Source organism: Ranitomeya imitator, chromosome 8 (assembly GCF_032444005.1).
Source record: "Ranitomeya imitator isolate aRanImi1 chromosome 8, aRanImi1.pri, whole genome shotgun sequence".
In the NCBI taxonomy this organism is placed as follows: domain Eukaryota; kingdom Metazoa; phylum Chordata; class Amphibia; order Anura; family Dendrobatidae; genus Ranitomeya; species Ranitomeya imitator.
In genome coordinates, this window is record NC_091289.1 from 163,636,356 (window position 1) to 163,649,004 (window position 12,649).

Consider the following 12,649-nt stretch of genomic DNA (forward strand, 5'->3'; position numbering starts at 1 on the left):
GTGGGGTTTTCATCTGAACCCCTGAAAAATGATATTCAGGCGGGGCCATTGAGTTAGTTTAATTAAGCAGGTGGACTCACTTTGCACTGTCTGACGTCCTTTTGGAAGTCAGGCACATACACTACCATTAGTTGCTAAATGGGGATAATGCTCCTCCAATCAGTGCAGGTCTCAGAGGTTAGACTTCTACCAATTTATAAATGATCACCTATCCATTGATCGCATGAGCCCACACAAACATGGGAGGAACATACAGACTCCCTGCAGATTTTGTAGGGGATTTGAACCCAAGACCCCAGAGCTGAAAAATGTCAGTGCTAACTACTGAAAAAAAAAACCTTTGCACCGTGTTAGCCAGAAGATAGAAAAGTATTAAAATTTGAAAGTCCTCAGAGGTTGATACCTTTTAATGGCTAACTGAAAAGATGGTAACAAATAGCAGCTTCGGAGACTACACAGGTCTTTTCATCAGGCAAAGCATTTTCTTCACAGTTTTATTCAGTGCTATCATTATGGTCAGCAACGAAACCCCCAATCACTATCATGTCCATAAGGCTGCAAGATTTTGCGTATATATCACCCAATCAGGGCGGCATGTCCGCTGTTGTTATGGGGGAAGCAGTCACATGCCCGCTGTCATCATCGGGGAAGCAGTCACATACCCGCTGTCGTCATCGGGGAAGCAGTCAAATGCTTGCTGTTGTCATCAGGGAAGCAGTCACATACCCGCTGTCGTCATCGGGGAAGCAGTCAAATGCTTGCTGTTGTCATCAGGGAAGCAGTCACATACCCGCTGTTGTCATCAGGGAAGCAGTCACATGCTTGTTGTTGTCATCAGGGAAGCAGTCATACACCTGATGTCTTCATCAGGGAAGCAGTCACATGCCTGCTGTCGTCATCGGGGAAGCAGTCACATGCCCACTGTCATCATTGGGCAACCAGTCGCATGCCCACTGTCGTTATCGGGGAAGCAGTCACATGCCCGCTGTCATCACCGGGGAAGCAGTCACATGCCCACTGTCATCATCAGGGAATAATAATAATAATAATCTTTATTTATATAGCGCCAACATATTCCGCAGCGCTTTACAGTTTAACAGTTTCAAACACAACAGTCATAGGTGACAATGTTAACAATACAGTAATAAAGCAAAATAAGACGACCCTGCTCGTGAGAGCTTACAATCTACAATGTAAGGGAAGCAGTCACATGACCACTGTGATCATCAGGGAAGCAGTCACATGCCCGCTGTCGTCATGGGGGAAGCAATCACATGCCTGCTGTTGTCATGGGGCAAGCAGTCATATGCCCGCTGTTGTCATCGGGGAAGCAGTCACATGCCCGCTGTCGTCATGGGGGAAGCAATCACATGCCTGCTGTTGTCATGGGGCAAGCAGTCATATGCCCGCTGTTGTCATCGGGGAAGCAGTCACATGCCCGCTGTTGTCATTGGGGAAGCAGTCACATGCCCGCTGTTGTCATTGGGGAAGCAGTCACATACCCGCTCTTGTCATCGTGGAAGCAGTCACATGCCCGCTGTTGTCATTGGGGAAGCAGTCACATGCCCGCTGTCATCATTGGGCAACCAGTCGCATGCCCACTGTCGTTATCGGGGAAGCAGTCACATGCCCGCTGTCATCACCGGGGAAGCAGTCACATGCCCACTGTCATCATCAGGGAATAATAACAATAATAATCTTTATTTATATAGCGCCAACATATTCCGCAGCGCTTTACAGTTTAACAGTTTCAAACACAACAGTCATAAGTGACAATGTTAACAATACAGTAATAAAGCAAAATAAGACGACCCTGCTCGTGAGAGCTTACAATCTACAATGTAAGGGAAGCAGTCACATGACCACTGTGATCATCAGGGAAGCAGTCACATGCCCGCTGTCGTCATGGGGGAAACAATCACATGCCTGCTGTTGTCATGGGGCAAGCAGTCATATGCCCGCTGTTGTCATCGGGGAAGCAGTCACATGCCCGCTGTTGTCATTGGGGAAGCAGTCACATGCCCGCTGTCATCATTGGGCAATCAGTCGCATGCCCGCTGTCGTTATCGGGGAAGCAGTCACATGCCCGCTGTCATCACCGGGGAAGCAGTCACATGCCCACTGTCATCATCAGGAAAGCAGTCACATGCCCACTGTCATCATCAGGGAAGCAGTCACATGCCCACTGTTGTCATGGGGGAAACAATCACATGCCTGCTGTTGTCATGGGGCAAGCAGTCATATGCCCGCTGTTGTCATCGGGGAAGCAGTCACATGCCCGCTGTTGTCATTGGGGAAGCAGTCACATGCCCGCTGTCATCATTGGGCAATCAGTCGCATGCCCGCTGTCGTTATCGGGGAAGCAGTCACATGCCCGCTGTCATCACCGGGGAAGCAGTCACATGCCCACTGTCATCATCAGGAAAGCAGTCACATGCCCACTGTCATCATCAGGGAAGCAGTCACATGCCCACTGTTGTCATGGGGGAAACAATCACATGCCTGCTGTTGTCATGGGGCAAGCAGTCACATGCCCGCTGTTGATATCGGGGAAGCAGTCACATGCCTGCTGTTGTCATTGGGGAAGCAGCCACATGCCCGCTGTCATCATTGGGCAAGCAGTCATATGCCCGCTGTGGTTATCGGGGAAGCAGTGACATGCCCGCTGTCATCATCGAGGAAGCAGTCACATGCCCACTGTCATCATCAGGGAAGCAGTCACATGCCCGCTGTCATCATCGGGGAGGCAGTCACATGCTTGCTGTTGTTAGGGGGAAGCAGTCACATGCCCGCTGTCATCATCGGGGAAGCAGTCACATGCCCGCTGTCCTCATTGGGGAAGCAGTCACATGCTTGCTGTTGTTATGGGGGAAGCAGTCACACGCCCGCTGTCATCGGGGAAGTAGTCACATGCCCGCTGTCGTCATCAGGGAAGCAGTCACATGCCCGCTGTTGTCATCAGGGAAGCATTCACATGCCCGCTGTCATCATAGGTGAAGCAGTCACATGCCCACTGTCGTCATGGGGGAAGCAATTACATGCTCGCTGTTGTCATGGGGAAAGCAGTCACATGCCCACTGTCATCATCGGGGAAGCAGTCACATGCCCGCTGTCATCGGGGAAGCAGTCACATACCTGCTGTCGTCATCGGGGAAGCAGTCACATGCCCGCTGTTGTCATTGGAGAAGCAGTCACATGCCCGCTGTTGTCATCAGGGAAGCAGTCACATGCCCACTGTCTTCATGGCTGAAGCAATCACATGCCCGCTGTTGTCATGGGGAAAGCAGTCACATGCCCACTGTCATCATCAGGGAAGCAGTTACATGCCCGCTGTCATCATCCGGGAAGCAGTCACATGCTTGCTGTTGTCATGGGGAAAGCAGTCACATGCCCACTGTCATCATTGGGGAAGCAGTCACACGCCCGCTGTCATCGGGGAAGCAGTCACATGCCTGCTGTCGTCATCGGGGAAGCAGTCACATGCCTGCTGTTGTCATCGGAGAAGCAGTCAAATGCCCGCTGTTGTCATCAGGGAAACAGTCACATGCCCACTGTCGTCATGGAGGAAGCAATTACATGCTCGCTGTTTTCATGGGGAAAGCAGTCACATGCCCACTGTCATAATTGGGGAAGCAGTCACATGCCCGCTGTCTTCGGGGAAGCAGTCACATGCCTGCTGTCATCATCGGGGAAGCAGTCACATGCCCGCTGTTGTCATCGGAGAAGCAGTCACATGGGGAAAGCAGTCACATGCCCACTGTCTTCATGGCCGAAGCAATCACATGCCCACTGTTGTCATGGGGAAAGCAGTCACATGCCCACTGTCACCATCGGGGAAGCAGTCACATGCCCGCTGTCATCATCGGGGAAGCAGTCACATGCTTGCTGTTGTTATGGGGAAGCAGTCACATGCCCGCTGTCATTATCGGTGAAGCAGTCACATGCCCGCTGTCGTCATCGGGGAAGCAGTCACATGCTTGCTATTGTTATGGAGAAGCAGTCACATGCCTGCTGTCATCGTCGGGGAAGCAGTCACATGCCTGCTGTCATCGTCGGGGAAGCAGTCACATGGCCGCAATCATTATTGGGGAAGCAGTCACATGCTTGCTGTTGTTATGGGGGAAGCAGTCACACACCCGCTGTCGTCATCTGGGAAGCAGTCATATGCCTGCTGTTGTCATCGGAGAAGCAGTCACATGCCCGCTGTCGTCATCTGGGAAGCAGCCACATGCCTGCTGTTGTCATCGGAGAAGCAGTCACATGCCCACTGTTGTCATGGGGGAAGCAGTCACATGCCCGCTGTCATCATAGGTGAAGCAATCACATGCCCACTGTTGTCATGGGGGAAGCAGTCACATGCCCGCTGTCATCATCGGAGAAGCAGTCACATGCCCGCTGTCGTCATCGGGGAAGCAGTCACATGCTTGCTGTTGTTATGGGGAAGCAATCACACGCCCGCTGTAATCATGGAAGCAGTCACATGCCCGCAGTCGTCATCGGGGAAGCAGTCACATGCCTGCTGTTGTCATCGGAAAAGCAGTCACATGCCCTCTGTTGTCATCAGGGAAGCAGTCACATGCCCGCTGTCGTCATGGGGGAAGCAATCACATGCCCGCTGTTTTCATGGGGGAAGCAGTCACATGCCCTCTGTTGTCATCAGGGAAGCAGTCACATGCCCGCTGTCGTCATGGGGGAAGCAATCACATGTCCGCTGTCGTCATTGGGGAAGCAGTCACATGCCCGCTGTCATCATCGGGGAAGCAGTCACATGCCCACTGTCATCATTGGGGAAGCAGTCACATGCCCGCTGTCGTCATCGAGGAAGCAGTCACATGCCCGCTGTTGTCATTGGGGAAGCAGTCACATGCCCACTGTTGTCATCGGGGAAGCAGTCACATGCCCTCTGTTGTCATCGGGGAAGCAGTCACATGCCCTCTGTTGTCAACGGGGGAGCAGTCACATGCCTGCTGTCATCATGGGGGAAGCAATCACATGCCCGCTGATTTCATGGGGGAAGCAGTCACAAGCCCGCTGTTGTCATCGGTGAAGCAGTCACATGCCCGCTGTCGTCATTGGGGAAGCAGTCACATGCACGCTGTCATCATCGGGGAAGCAGTCACATGCCCTCTATTGTCATCAGGGAAGCAGTCACATGCCCGCTGTCATAATTGGGGAAGCAGTCACATGCCCGCTGTCATCATTGGGGAAGCAGTGACATGCCCTCTGTTGTCCTTGGGGAAGCAGTCACATGCCCGCCGTTGTCATTGGGGAAGCAGTGACCTGCAAGGAGATTGCTAAACTCTAGAGATGAACAAATGAATTTCTTGTGAATGAAATCAGCCAGTCTGAGCATTATGATGAGATCGTCGTCTGTGTTATACGGCCGTCTGGCTACGACCTTACAGCACGGTCCCAAGTCGGAGCTTCAGTTTTGAATTCTAATCTTCACTTTTTTACTTAATACAATGGATGTCAATAATCTTGAATAGGATCACCAGAAGTATCTAACCATTGAGTGTCTTCTGTTGATGCCATATCACCCAGCATGAACCTGAGTCATAGAACATGCATTTCTTTCTTGGATGTTCTCATTCATTGCACATTATCTCCAAACCCACCCAGATCTCCACTCCCCTTTTCCTCCCCGTGTTAATTAATGTAATTGGCCTCTGAATATGTATTGGCAAAGGCTCATGAGTGTCAGCTAAGCCGCGAGCATCTGCGCTCCCATGCTGCTCATCATTAGGAGGCTGTGCATTCTGTGTCAGCACTTAGAGGAGGAGTGTGAGGGCATTGTGCCCAGTGATGTGATCATCTCGCTGCTTTCATATTATATGGTTGTGATGACCTCGCCTAGGTTTTTTCATCTTTAATAGTTGTCATGAACTTTCTGTTGATTATCACAAACATTGCCTAGAATAGCATTTAGTATAACGTGTACTCTGTCATTGTGTCAAGCTATTTCTGGGCGGCTTTGATTCATCGGTAATTTTGTTATTGACAGCTGTCATAATTGAAAAATTTTGGTAGATATTATTAGAATTAAATTACTCATAATTATAGGGGCCAAAATAATGTTATTATCCAAATGTAACTATGAAATAATGAATGGATTTGAAAAACTTGAACAAATGTCACATAACTCTGACAACCTTGAGCTGCTAAAAACAAGACTCCAGACAAATTTTCATAATTTGCCAGATTGTCCATATACATGTAAAAGGTAAACTGTGACCTCCTAAAGTGCTATTTATTTCCAGATATAGGGTTAATCTGCAGGTAAATAGCAGGTGCCTGTTCGCTGTACTGAAAATGCCTGACTGCCTTACTAGACGCACAGCTGCAGGGAGAAAATGACGTTATATTTTCCCTGCAGCCTCTTGCTTCCAGTCATTGGAGTGGTGCAGGGAACAATAAGGCTAAGATCCCACAATAAGCTAAGCATATGGAGAGTTTTTAATGTTACGGATTTTCTGCACCTAATTAGATTATTTGTGTTTTTTTATCGCATTTTTTACACTCATTTTTATTGCGTTCATAACACTGCCATTTTGGTCTCTTTGGTGTGTGTGTTTTTTTTAGATATAATCTCTATTTGAAATATTCCAAAAGACAATAACATGCCGTAGTAATGTAACCAGGGCCACCATCAGGGCATTACTGCCCTGACTGGTGTATGGGGCCCGGTGGGCAGAGGAGGCCCGCACCGGGCCCCGTCTCATCTGCTCACCGGGCCCCTACCAGAAAGCTAAACCGTGCCCTTAGCGGCGCTGCGGCAACACTATTGACGTGCGGGTGTGGGCCCGCACGTCAATAGTTAACAGCCACCAGCCAATCGGAGGCTGGCAGCTGACATCAGCCGCAGCGTGCACATTGCCGGCGTCTGACGTCAGTGTCAGTTGCTGGCAAGTGCGCGCTTCAGCTGAGTGGAGGGAGGGAGCTTTGCCTTCGCCGCAGGAGCGCAGTCAGGTAGGAAGAACTTTTTAAAAAATTATTATTGAGAGCGGCGATCTGGGGGGCCCGGGGCAGAATGCTGGACACACTGGGGGTAGAATGGTGGAGCACTGGGGGGTAGAATGCTGGAGCACTGGGGGCAGAATGCTGGACACACTGGGGGCAGAATGCTGGACACACTGAGGCAGAATGCTGGACACACTGGGGGCTGAATGCTGGACACACTGGGGCAGAATGCTGGACACACTGGGGCAGAATGCTGGTCACACTGGGGTAAGAATGCTGGACACACTGAGGGCAGAATGCTGGACACACTGGGGGCAGAATGCTGGACACACTGAGACAGAATGCTGGACACACTGGGGGCTGAATGCTGGACACACTGGGGCAGAATGCTGGACACACTGAGGCAGAATGCTGGACACACTGGGGGCTGAATGCTGGACACACTGGGGCAGAATGCTGGACACACTGGGGGCAGAATGCTGGACACACTGAGGCAGAATGCTGGAGCACTGGGGCAGAATGCTGGACACACTGGGGCAGAATGCTGGTCACACTGGGGGAAGAATGCTGGACACACTGAGGGCAGAATGCTGGACACACTGGGGGCAGATTGCTGGACACACTGAGGCAGAATGCTGGACACACTGGGGGCTGAGTGCTGGACACACTGGGGGCTGAATGCTGGACACACTGGGACAGAATGCTGGACACACTGGGGCAGAATGCTGGTCACACTGGGGGAAGAATGCTGGACACACTGAGGGCAGAATGCTGGACACACTGGGGCAGAATGTTGGACACACTGGGGGCAGAATGCTGGACACACTGAGGGGAGAGTGCTGGACACACTGGGGCAGAATGTTGGACACACTGAGGGCAGAGTGCTGGACACACTGGGGCAGAATGTTGGACACACTGGGGTAGATTGTTGGACACACTGAGGGCAGAGTGCTGGACACACTGGGGCAGAATGTTGGACACACTGGGGTAGAATGTTGGACACACTGAGGGCAGAGTGCTGGACACACTGGGGCAGAATGTTGGACACACTGGGGGCAGAATTAAAAAAGCTCTTTTATTCAGCATCTTGTCATATGTAAATGAACCAGGACTAGTATGGCAAGATGTCCTTTTCCCCCAGACTAGTTCCCCCAAAAATCTCATGCATGCTGGTAGTCCTACCATGAAGGATATTGTATTATTGATGTCAATTATACCCCACTTCATAGTTAGACCACCGACACCTCATGCGCATGACATTTCCGGCTGTCATACCATAAAGTACACTTGGGTATTGAAAATTTGATTTGTATAAGCATATTTTTGTAAAAAAGCTAATATATTAAAGGGGGCTTTGAGCATTATAAGGAAGCTGGCCAGGAGAAGGATATGGTATAATATTAAAAAGAGACATGTACTCGACCCTTTTATTTTCTTGTAGTCCCTACTCCATGGTCACTCTCCACAACCACCATTTCGGATTACTTTCTGAGGTTATGACATTCCATCCATGTGCACGAGACCACTCTAGATAATCACTGGCCACAGTGGTGATGCTTGCATGTGAGATGCATGACTGCTGATGCCACTGATAGCAGCAGTCAAATCGAAAGTAATGCCACAACTTCACTACAGGTAGTACGCAAAAAGCATCAGGGACTATTGGAGTTGAAGACTAAACTGGAGAGTCTAATACTGTCTTTCTTTATACTATTTCCTCCTTGTTGTCTGTTTCCTTCAGATACTGAAAACCCCTAGAGATGATTTGTTAAAAATAGCAAACACAGTTATACTCATCTGTCACCCATTCCACTGAAGCCATGGTCTCCTGTAATAAAACAAAAAAACATCAATATCCCTCACCTGTCCATTGTACTATCACATGCCATAATCCATGTCTGATGATTAGTTTTCAACCTGGACCAGTGCCAAGATGCAACCGTCCAGGCTGAGAACCACTGGGGAATGAGCTGCTGCGATCGCAGTATCAGTGACGTCTTCAAGGTTACCACCAGTCATGGAGGCTTCGTTCCCAGTCGGGCCTCTGAACTGCGATGACCTCTGGTGTGATCACCGCAAGCACAGTGAGAAAAAGTCTCACGGTCCATCGCTGAGCTCAGAGAAATGACAGTGTTTGCAGTGCTTTCATCCACATAACAGCGCGAGATACACCCAGTGCTCAGGGGGCCAAACCCAAACAGTAACATGGACTTTCTGGTGAAGTCTGTGTTCGGTGTCCATGCCCGAACAGTAGGTGTTCGGTATGGACGCCGAACTTTACTGTTCAGGTTCGTCCATCTCTAAAAAGCCCCTTTAAGGTGCAAAGACCTTCAAGTGGTAAGACAAATCATGCAAGATGTAACCCCAGTGGCTGAACTGTTGTTGTACTAATATTTTTTAAGATATTTCTGGAACTAGCAGACGTCATACTGATCTTTAGAATTGTCTTGAGCATGACTGGGTGAAGCTGAAAGAAAGACCACACTAAAATACCACCACTACTGTCATATAAAGAGCTCCTAATCAAGTCTTAATCTTTCACAGATATTGTCTACATATATTTATTGACTTATCTTAATTTTTTCTTTACTTTATAGACCAATGATGCCTTAGGACCCACTTGGAATTGGCTGTATTTCATTCCTCTAATTATTATTGGGTCCTTCTTTGTCCTGAATCTAGTTCTTGGTGTCCTGTCTGGGTAAGTCTAAACACTTAGTAAATTATGATCGGAAAAATAATTTTAAGCACATATCCACCAAACATTTGGGATTATCAAATAAAATTTTATATTGTAAGATACTTATATAATTACGTTTATCCAGGAAAACCTAGAATGTACGTGTAGTCTGAATTAATTAGTTCTAACATAGAATCTGATGCCAACAGGCTTTAATAAAAGAATAAGACGCCCCCATTACTAATCCCATAGTAAGTTTGTAAATAAGCACACAGGAAGAATAAAATCCTTTATTTTAAATAATACAAAACAACCTGTTTTACACATTTATTTAAAAATGAAAAACACAGTTATACTCACCTTACGCCCAATCTATTGAAGCCCTTGTCACCTGTAAAAAAAATCAAAGATAATAAACAACCATATCACTCAACTGTCCGACGTGAAGATAAGCTATACTGTCCCATGCCATAATTCATCTCAGTGATATGTGATTTTCACCCTGAATGGTGCCATGATGCGACTTTCCACACTGAAAACCATGGGAGGTCACCGCTGGTCAATGAAGCTGCGTTCCCGCACTTCACTGTGAGCTCTGCTTTAGTAGATGACCTAATTGATCTACAGCAGTTTCTTTTCAGTTCCCTCTATTAAAAAGAAAATATCAATCAAGCAGCAAAATATTCCATTGCTTGTCATTTGATACCAACTTTACAGCTTCCATTCTGCAGCATCCCACTCAATCCTAAGCATGTATCATTATACTGAGTGTTTGCATCTCTAAGTGACCTGGCTACTTTGCATTATAAAGACCCAGGAAGGAAAGCTATCCCCACTAGGGGAAATTGCTGCAGTCTTAGGGTTTTCAGTGTTACATAATAGCAGGATATTTTTAAATAATGGAGCTCAGTAATTTAAGAAAAAAAGGTTTCCAAGCATAATAAATAAATATATAACAATCCCAGTAATAAAGCACAAAAAATAAACTAAATATATTACTTCTGGTGTGATAGATTTTTATTGCAAGAGATCCTGTAGAGTTGAGTAGCAAGCCTAGACAGTTCCCTGAGCGTCTGTAGGTTGTGGAGTAGGCTTATCCGTGCGTTAGCCCCTTATCACTGTGTGTGTCTGCACCGAACCGGGTCTATTTCTCAATAGCAGCATGCCATGCTTCACAGTGCAAGCGTGGGGCTGGTTCGTGGCATATGCAAATTCTGAAATTGGAAGGATAATTAAATTGACGAATATGTGAAAAAAAAACCCTGGAATGTTTGCTCTAATAAGGTGGTAATTTTTGGGCTCAGATTTATTTTATTTATTTTTTTAAGTTTGTCCCTCTTTACACAAGTTATGGTGCTTTAATTTAATGTTCTGTTGTATGCTAGAAGTTATGACAAAATTATTATAAGAACTTTGTCCTTCCATGTTTCTTCTTTTACTGCTTAGTATGTATTGTCTTATTGAGACTGGCCAAAAATATCATACATGGTGTGAATGGACGATGCGCTGGCAAAATAGGTGCTGGGCAAAGGCAGAGAGACAATAGAGATTTGCTCCTTGGTTCTGGTCACGTGGGACTCATTCCTGTGTCAGATGCATCCTCTCCCATGTAATTGATCTGTATATAGGTGGATCTTGCCATTTCCAGAGTATTTGCCAAAAAAAGAGTTGAGTGCTGTGTTAGGGCTCTTGCACATTGTAAGGGGAGAATTTGGCCAAGAACTAGCTCTGAGCCCTTAAACACCTTGCTTAAAGGTACCTGGCTGTGAGTATGCAGTTGTGTTTTTGTTGCACCTTCGGAACTTGTTGTGACACAATTTGTGCAGCACTGGACCCCTTTACCTACACAATGAAGAAAACAGATGGCTTCACAGAAAGAAAGTCTTGTTTACTAAGGTCAGAACTTATGTACACAGGGGATCAGGTAAAATGCTTGGCTTTTTCTTCTGCATTCTTTAGCTCCTGTTTTCTCTCAATTTGCAACTCCTAAAACCATGAACCCACACACTTGTCCCCATTACTCCTCCCCAACTATGGGCTGGCCTTACCATTAACCCTGTCACCTTTAACAAACAGGAACTGCAACCCTCAGGAGGGGTGGTACGTCATCTTTTCCACTCTTACAACACTACCTATTGTATCGGATGAGTGCTATCCCTGGTTTTCACAGATAGCACTTGTACTCGTGATATTTTATGGGGCAGTGCACATGTTCAATTGTTTTTCTTCGACCAAGTGGTCCGAGAAAAAAATCAGAGAACTGTCCAATTTTGATTCGAGTATTGGATCAAAATCGCCAATGCAGATTTGTGGGTTCATGTGAAATAGTAGACCGCAATTTAATGACATCCAAGTGTAGTCCGATTTTCTGACAGAACAGACTGGCAGAATGGAAAAGGTGGAGAAACAATTTTTTTTCTCTCCACCTCCAAGAAAAACTGATGCCACTGTGATCAAGCTCTGATCCAAGCCTAACCAGAATAATAGGACAGTTTTTCTGGGATGGCGAGAAAACGATAGTTTGCACCTACCCTCAGGCTAGGTTTCCAAGAGAATATAAAAAAATATGATTTATATCCAGAAAAAAATAATGGTTTTTCAGGGAATAAGCTGCCACCAGAGATGTCGAACAGTGGCTTATGGGACATTTTTTACTTACCGTAAATGCATGTATTTAGAGCTAAAAAATATATATTTTTAAATGGGTTTCATTTTAATTTTTTTATGCACGGTTTTGCTTTTCCAGGCTCTCTGTTTTTCTGCACATTTAGCTTTGATATGGTCTGTGACCAAAAATCAGATGAGAGGAGCTCGGAAATAAACAGATAAAAGAGTTCCAAACTCCCTTTCAGACCATCATAGTGTGCTAACTGATGGATTATCACTTAAATTTAATCTTTCAGCAGTTTTTTGCTATGTAATCTGAAGACAGCAGGAAATAGAGGCTGAGACATGGAATTCAGGGATGTGTCACTTGTCACAGTGCGTGCTGTTGTTTACGAACTGTGA

At 46.9% G+C, this 12,649-nt stretch overlaps 1 protein-coding gene across 1 annotated transcript in view; it reads left to right on the forward strand.

Moving 5' to 3' along the window:
* CACNA1E (calcium voltage-gated channel subunit alpha1 E) overlaps nt 1–12,649 on the forward strand; it is a 782,868-nt gene that overhangs the window by 633,864 nt on the left and 136,355 nt on the right. The window contains exon 9 of the mRNA XM_069737731.1: nt 9,558–9,661. Coding sequence (XP_069593832.1) covers nt 9,558–9,661 — 104 coding nt within the window. The remainder of the gene's footprint in view (nt 1–9,557; nt 9,662–12,649) is intronic.